The sequence below is a fragment of the Mandrillus leucophaeus genome, unplaced genomic scaffold, assembly GCF_000951045.1.
Source record: "Mandrillus leucophaeus isolate KB7577 unplaced genomic scaffold, Mleu.le_1.0 Scaffold52, whole genome shotgun sequence".
Classification (NCBI taxonomy): domain Eukaryota; kingdom Metazoa; phylum Chordata; class Mammalia; order Primates; family Cercopithecidae; genus Mandrillus; species Mandrillus leucophaeus.
Window position 1 is genome coordinate 3,432,106 of NW_012105586.1, and position 7,717 is coordinate 3,439,822.

Below are 7,717 nucleotides of genomic sequence, written 5' to 3' on the forward strand. Positions count from 1 at the left end.
TAAAATGAGCCGGGCATGGCGTTGCATACCTGTGGTCCCAGCCACCTGGGAGGCCGAGGTGGGAGGATTGCTTGAACCCGGGAAGTAGAGGCTGCAGTGAGCTATGATTGCAGCACTGCACTCAAGCCTGGGCAACAGAACAGGATCCAAAAAGAAAAAGAGGGGAGGGGGCAGAGCCAGGATTTGTTTCCAAGCTGTTGTTGCCTAGGTCCAACTCCTGGCTGCTGGAGCAGCCTGTCCTCCCTGCCTGGAACTCTGAGCCGGCTGGAGTCATGGAGGTGATTCCCAGAATCCCAGAGTCAGGGAGGCTGGGGGCAGGGGCAGGTCACTGGACAAACAGATCAAAGGTGAGACCAGTGTAGGGCTGCAGACCAGGCCAGGCCAGCTGGACGGGCACACCATGAGGTAGGTGGGCACCCACAGACTCCCTGCAGGGTGTGGGGCGGGAGCACAGGCCTGGGCCCTCACCGCCCCTGCCCTGCCCGCAGGCTGCTGACCCTCCTGGGCCTGCTGTGTGGCTCGGTGGCCACCCCCTCGGGCCCGAAGTGGCCTGAACCTGTGTTTGGGCGCCTGGCATCCCCTGGCTTTCCAGGGGAGTACGCCAATGACCAGGAGTGGCGCTGGACCCTGACCGCACCCCCCGGTTACCGCCTGCGCCTCTACTTCACCCACTTTGACCTGGAGCTCTCCCATCTCTGCGAGTACGACTTCGTCAAGGTGCCGTCAGGACGGGAGGGCTGGGGTCTCTCAGGATCAGGGGGTCCGCACGGAGTAGCCAGGGTTCAGGGAGACCTGGGAGCAGGGGCCAGGCTTGGCCAGGAGGGAGATCAGGCCTGGTCTTGCCTTCCCTCCCTGTGACACCTGACCCCACAGCTGAGCTCGGGGGCCAAGGTGCTGGCCACGCTGTGTGGGCATGAGAGCACAGACACGGAGCGGGCCCCTGGCAACGACACCTTCTACTCACTGGGCTCCAGCCTGGACATTACCTTCCGCTCCGACTACTCCAACGAGAAGCCGTTCACAGGGTTCGAGGCCTTCTACGCAGCCGAGGGTGAGCCAAGAGGGGACCTGCGACATCTCAGTCTGCGCAGCTGACTGTGGGGGTAACTCTGTCTTAGGCCAGGCAGCCCTGCCTTCAGTTTCCCCACCTCCCCCAGGGCAGGGGAGGGACCTCTGGCCTGACACCAGCTGCAATGCAAAGACCAAAACAGCCGTGACCGTGACCTCCATTCACATGGGCTGAGCGCCAACTCTGAGCCAGGGACCTGAAGACAGCATCGCCTCAAGTGACACAGGGACTGGCCGGGTGCAGGGGCTCACGCCTGTAATTAAAGCACTTTAGGAGGCCGAGGCTGGCTGATCACTTGAGGTCAGGAGTTCAAGACCAGCCAGGGCGACATGGTGAAACTCCATCTCCACTAAAACTACAAAAATTAGCTGGGCGTGGTGGCATGCACCTGGAATCCCAGCTACTAGGGAGGCTAAGGCAGGAGAATTGTTTGAACCCGCGAGGCGGAGGCTGTGGTGAACTGAGATCGTGCCACTGCACTCCAGCCTGGGCAACAGAGCTAGACTCCGTCTCAAAACACAAAAAACGAAAATAATGCAGGGGCTGAGGACCCCATTTACAGCTGACAAAGTGGGGCCCTGACAGCGGGAGCGCTGCCAGGATGTTTGATTTCAGATCTCAGTCCCTGCAGAGACCAACTGTGTGACCTCGGGCAAGTGGCTCAATTTCTCTGCTCTTTAGGAAGCGGCTGCAAGGGTTCGGCACTGTAGCCCCGCCCCCTGGGTTTGATTGACTCCATCATTAGCTGGGTGGCCTTGGGCCGGACACTGAAACTCCCTCTGGTTTAACAGAGGTGATGTTTGCATCTTTCTCCCAGTGCTGCTGGGAGCTTGTAGCAACCCTAGGCCTGAAGGTGATTGGCCCCACACCAGTTCCCCACCCTAGACAGGATGAGGCCTCCTCTGAGGTCCACTCTGAGGTCATGGGTCTCCTGGGGGGTGGCCAGGCTGGATCCCTCCTCTCCCTCCTGACGGCCTGCCTGGCCCTGCCGCTCCCCCAGACATTGACGAGTGCCAGGTGGCCCCGGGAGAGGCGCCCGCCTGCGACCACCACTGCCACAACCACCTGGGTGGTTTCTACTGCTCCTGCCGTGTAGGCTACATCCTGCACCGTAACAAGCGCACCTGCTCAGGTGAGGGAGGCTGCCTGGGCCCCAGCGCACCCTGTCCTGGGATACATGGGGCTCCTCAGGGCCATTGCTGCTTTGCCCAGGGGTGCGGAGGGCCTGGGCCCTGGACACTGGGTGCTTCTAGGCCCTCCCGCCTGCAGCTCCGCTTCTCAACCCTGCTTCCCCTCCCAGCAGCCAGGCTCATTCCCAGTGCCACCCTCCCCCACCAACTGAGGCTAATTCTAACACCTCGCCGTGTACCTGGCCCCAGCTGGGTTCTGGGAACCCCTCATGTAGCCACTTCCCGCCGGGGCAGCTGTTGCCAGCTCCTGGGGTGGGAGAGTCGGGGGGGATCTAGCCCTGGTTCCTTGGGACCCCATCCCTGCACCGTGGAACTGGCCAGTGTTCTGGGGCATGGGCAGCCCCACCTGCTGGCGCTGACGCTGCCTCCCCACACTTGGTTTCTCCCTCTCGGTGTCTCTCCTCGTCTCTCTGATCTTTTCTCCAGAGCAGAGCCTCTAGCCTCCCCTGGAGCTCCGGCCTGCCCAGCAGGTCAGAAGCCAGAGCCAGCCTGCTGGCCTCAGCTCCGGATCGGGCTGAGATGGCTGTGCCCCAACTCTCATTCACCCCCCACGGACCCAATAATAAACCTGGCTCCACCCCACCTGCTGCCGCGTGTCTCTGGGGTGGGAGGGTCAGGAGGTGGCGGGGTGCGCTCCTCTCTGCTGTCCCTCCTCACAGCCTCATGAACCCCAGGTCTGTGGGAGCCTCCTCCATGGGGCCACAGGCTCCTTGGCCAGAAGGGCTTGCTCTCACCCCCCGTTTTGAAGATGAGGCACTGAGACCCAGAGAGTGGCAGGGCCTCGCTCACGTCCGGGTCCCCCAGAGGCTGAGCCCAGAGTAATCTTGAACCACCCCCATTCAGGGTCTGGCCTGGAGGAGCCTGACCCACAGAGGAGACACCCTGGGAGGTATTCATGGAGGGAGCAGTCTGGTTCCCCCAAATCCAGGGGTGATTCCCACTGCCCCATAGGTCACTTCCATGTGGAAGGAGGCAGGTAATGTGGGGGCTCCCCACGTCCTAGAGGCCTCACAACTCGAATGCCTCCCACTGCAGCTGCGGGTGGGGTGGTGGTATGGGATGGGGACCAAGCCTTCCTTGAGGGATGGAGCCCAGCCCGATGCCCTGCCTGTGGCAGCAGCATCAGCTGTTCCAGCGAGGAAGGAGAGCGCCAGACTCAGTCATGATCACTGTTGCCTTGAACTTCCAGGAGCTGTCCCCAGGACAGGGGCCAGACCTGGCGGAAGGGGGTGATGAGAGACCCTTCTTCCGGACGGTTCCCCCAGGAACCCAGGGGGCTGGCTGGTCTTGGCTGGGTTCGGGTAGGAGACCCTTGATGAATAAACTTTGGAATCGCTGGGGTGGCTGTAGGGTAATTTGGGGGAGAGCCAAAGGGGCCCTTAGGCTCGAGGAGACGCCCTTCTCTTTTCCCGAATTCCCAGGGAGCAAGGAGAGTGTCCCCTCTTCCTCCTTCCTGTGTGTCCATCCACCCCTGCCCTGCACCCCGGCAGGGCCTGGTGGAACTCAATGCTCTAGCCCCCACCCTGGGGTTGCTACTCTGGCCCAGGACACCACCACACTCTTGGGGTGTGAGCGAGGGCCCATGCACTCCATGAGGCTAAAGCCTCAAAGCAAGAGAAACCCCTTCTCTAAGTGGCCCCTCAGCCATCGGGTGGGTCTTTTGGTTTCTGGCTAGGCCTCAGGGACTGGCCGTCTGCAGGACCCAGCCCAACCCAGGGATGCAGATGTCCCAGCCACATCCCTGTCCCAGTTTCCTGCTCCCCAAGGCACCCACCCTGCTGTTGGTGCGAGGGCTGATGGAGGGCACACCAAGTCACTCCCCCGCCTTCCCTCCTTCCAGCCCTGTGCTCCGGCCAGGTCTTCACCCAGCGGTCTGGGGAGCTCAGCAGCCCTGAATACCCACAGCCGTACCCCAAACTCTCCAGTTGTACTTACAGCATCCGCCTGGAGGAGGGGTTCAGTGTCATTCTGGACTTTGTGGAGTCCTTCGATGTGGAGACGCACCCTGAAACCCTGTGTCCCTACGACTTTCTCAAGGTCTGGCTTCTGGGGCCATCATCTTGTCCCAGATCCTCCCCCTCAGCCCAGCTGCACGCCCTACTTCCTGCAGCACGGCCCCCACCATGTTCCTGTCACCTTCAGCGACCCCCCACCTCTCCAGGTGCTGTGGAGGTCCAAGGCTGGGGCCTTCTGAGTACAAGTGTGGGAGGGAGAGCAGGGAGGGGCACCCCGATCCGTGGCCTGGGGTGGCCTCATTGGCTCTCCCTGAACTGCTGAGGAGGTGGGCTGCTTCCCTCTGGCCCAGGCCAGACCCGGGCAGCCGCTCCCCTGCTTTCATGAGCTTCTTTCTCAGATTCAAACAGACAGTGAAGAACACGGCCCGTTCTGTGGGAAGACATTGCCCCGCAGGATTGAAACAAAAAGCAACACGGTGACCATCACCTTTGTCACAGATGAGTCAGGAGACCACACAGGTTGGAAGATCCACTACACGAGCACAGGTGAGCAAGTGGGTCTCAGATCCTGGCTGGAAGCGCAGAGCTGCCTCTCTCCTGGAGTGTCAAGGAGCTGTAGAGTGTGGGGCTCCTTCTGGGCCAGGACTAGGAAGAGACACCAGGTTTAGTGGTGTCTGAGGTATGAGGCAGCAGTCCTCTAAGGGGAAGCATCCTCTGTCTCTCCCTCCAGCCAGCCACCCATCCATCCTTCCACCACTCATCCTTCCAACCACCCATTCACCCATCCACTCATCCATTTACCCACCCATCCTTCTGTCCACTCATCCTTCCAACCATCCGTCAATCCACCCACCCATCCATCCTTTTGTCCACACAACCATCCACCCATTCTTCTACCTACCCATCCTATCCATCCATCCTTCTATTCAGCCATCCTTCTACCTACCCATCCTTCATCCATCCATCCATCCATCAATCCAATCCATCTGTCCATTCACTCATCCTCCTACCTATCCATTCTTCTATCATCAATCCATTCATCCTTCCAGCTATCCATCTATTCATCCACCTATCCTTCTACCCACCTATCCTTTTACCTACCCATTCTTCTATTCATCCACTATCCACCCATCCTACTACCCACTCATCCTTCTATCCACCCATCCTTTTACACATCCTTCTATCCATCCATACATACACCCATCCTTTTGTCCACCCATCCATCCATCCTTCCATCCATGTATCCATGCATCCATCCATCCTTCCAGCTATCCATATATCCACCCACCCATCCTTTTACCTACCACTCTTATCCATCCACCCTTCCACTCATCCTTCCAGCCATCCATCTATCCATCCACCCATTGTTCTACCTACTTATCCATCCATTCATCCATCCACCAATTCTTCCACCTATCCATCTATCCATCCACTCATCCTTATATCCATCCATCCATCCATCCATCCATCCATCCATCCATCCATCCATCCATCCTTCTGTCCATCCACCCATCCACCCATCCTTCCGCCCACCTATCCTTCTGTCAACCCATCCTTCTACTCATCTACCCATCCACCCATCCTTCTACCTACACATCCTTCTATCCATCCATCCATTCATCCATCCATCCATCCATTCTTCCATCCATCCACCCACGCACCCACCCATTCTTCCATTCATCTATCCATCCATCTATCCATCCATCCATCCATCCATCCATCCATCCATCCATCCATCATCCATCTATGTATTCATGCATCCATCCATCCATTCCTTCCAGATATCCATTTATCCACCCACCCATCCTTCTACTACCAATCCTACCCATCCATCCATCCACCCATTAATCCATCCTTCCAGCCATCTGTCTATCCATCCACCCATTCTTCTATCCATCCATCCATCCATCCATCCACCCACCCACCCATACTTCCAGCCATCTATCCATCCACTCATCCTTCTACCTACCCATCATTCCATCCATCCATCCATCCATCCATCCACCATCCATCCATCCACCATCCGTCCATCCACCCACCCACTTATTCTTCTCTCCATTCATCCTTCTATTCATCCGTCCATCCACCCATTCGTCTATCTACACATCCTTCTATCTGTCCACCCATCCATCCTTCTAGCTGTCCATCTATCCACCCACCCATCCTTCTACCTACCAATCCCATCCATCCATCCCTCCGTCCATCCACTCATCCATCCGACAATTTTCCCAGACATCTATCTATCCATCTGTCATCCTTCTACCTACCCATCCTTCCATTTATCCATCCATCCATCCATCCTTCTATCCATCTACTCACCCATCCATCCTTCCACCCACCTATCCTATTAATCTACCCATCTACCCTTCCTTCTACCAACATATTCATCCATCTATCCATGCATCCTTCCTTCCTTCCTTCCTTCCTTCCTTCTATCCATCCATCTACCCACCCATCCTTTCGCCCACCCATCCTTATATTCATCTACCCATCCACCCATCCTTCTACCTGCACATCCTTCTATCTATCCATTCATCCATCCATCCATCTTTCCAGCTATCTATATACCCACCCATCCTTCTACTTACCAATCCTATCCATGCACCCATTCTTCTACCGACCTACCCATCCATCCATCCATCCATCCATCCACCCACCCACTTTCTATCCATCCATCCTTTATCCGCCCATGCACTCATTCTTCTGTCCACCCATTCTTCTATTCATCTACACATCCATCCATCCATCCATCCATCCATCCATCCATCCATCCACCCACCCATCCACCCATCCATCCTTCCAGCTGTCCGTCTATCCACCCACCCATTATTCTCCCCACCAATCCTATCTATCCATCCACCCACCCATCCATTCATCCATCTACCCATTCTTCCAGCCATTCACCCACCCATCCTATCCATCCATCCTTCTTCTTCTTCTTTTTTTTTTTTTTTTTGACAGAGTCTCACTCTGTTGCCAGACTGGAATGCAGTGGCACAATCTCAGCTCACTGCAACCTCTGCCTCCTGGATACAAGCGATTCTCCTGCCTCAGCCTCCAGAGTAGCTGGGATTACAGGCATGCGCCACCATGCCTAGCTAATTTTTGTATTTTTAGTAGAAGCAAGGTTTCACCATGTTGGCCAGGATGGTCTTGATACCTTGACCTCATGATCTGCCTGCCTTGGCCTCCCAAAGTGCTAGGATTATAGACGTGAACCACTGAGCCCAGCCCCATCAATCCATCCTTCTATACATCTACCCACCCACCCACTCATCCTTCCATCCACCCATCCTTCTAGCCATCCATTCCTCTATTCATCCAACCATCCACCCATCCTTCTACCTACACATCCTTCTATGTATCCATCCATCCATCCTTACAGCTGTCCATCTATCCACCCACCCATTCTTCTGCCTACCAATCCTATCCATCCACCCATCCATCCACCCACCCATCCATTTACCCATCCACCCATTCTTCCAGCCATTCACCTACCCACC

General features: G+C 56.7%; 1 protein-coding gene across 2 annotated transcripts in view; it reads left to right on the plus strand.

Annotated features, from left to right (window-relative positions):
• Positions 1-374: 374 nt before the first annotated feature.
• Positions 375-7,717, plus strand: part of MASP2 (mannan-binding lectin serine peptidase 2) — a 21,925-nt gene continuing 14,582 nt past the window's right edge. The window contains exons 1-6 of one of the 2 annotated variants that reach the window (XM_011996608.1): positions 375-405; positions 489-717; positions 874-1,051; positions 2,070-2,201; positions 4,100-4,296; positions 4,613-4,760. In XM_011996608.1, coding sequence (XP_011851998.1) covers positions 401-405; positions 489-717; positions 874-1,051; positions 2,070-2,201; positions 4,100-4,296; positions 4,613-4,760 — 889 coding nt within the window. In that variant the 5' untranslated portion in view covers positions 375-400. Of the gene's footprint in view, positions 406-488; positions 718-873; positions 1,052-2,069; positions 2,202-2,685; positions 2,842-4,099; positions 4,297-4,612; positions 4,761-7,717 lie in introns of those variants that run through there. The other variant, XM_011996609.1, reaches the window with a different exon arrangement.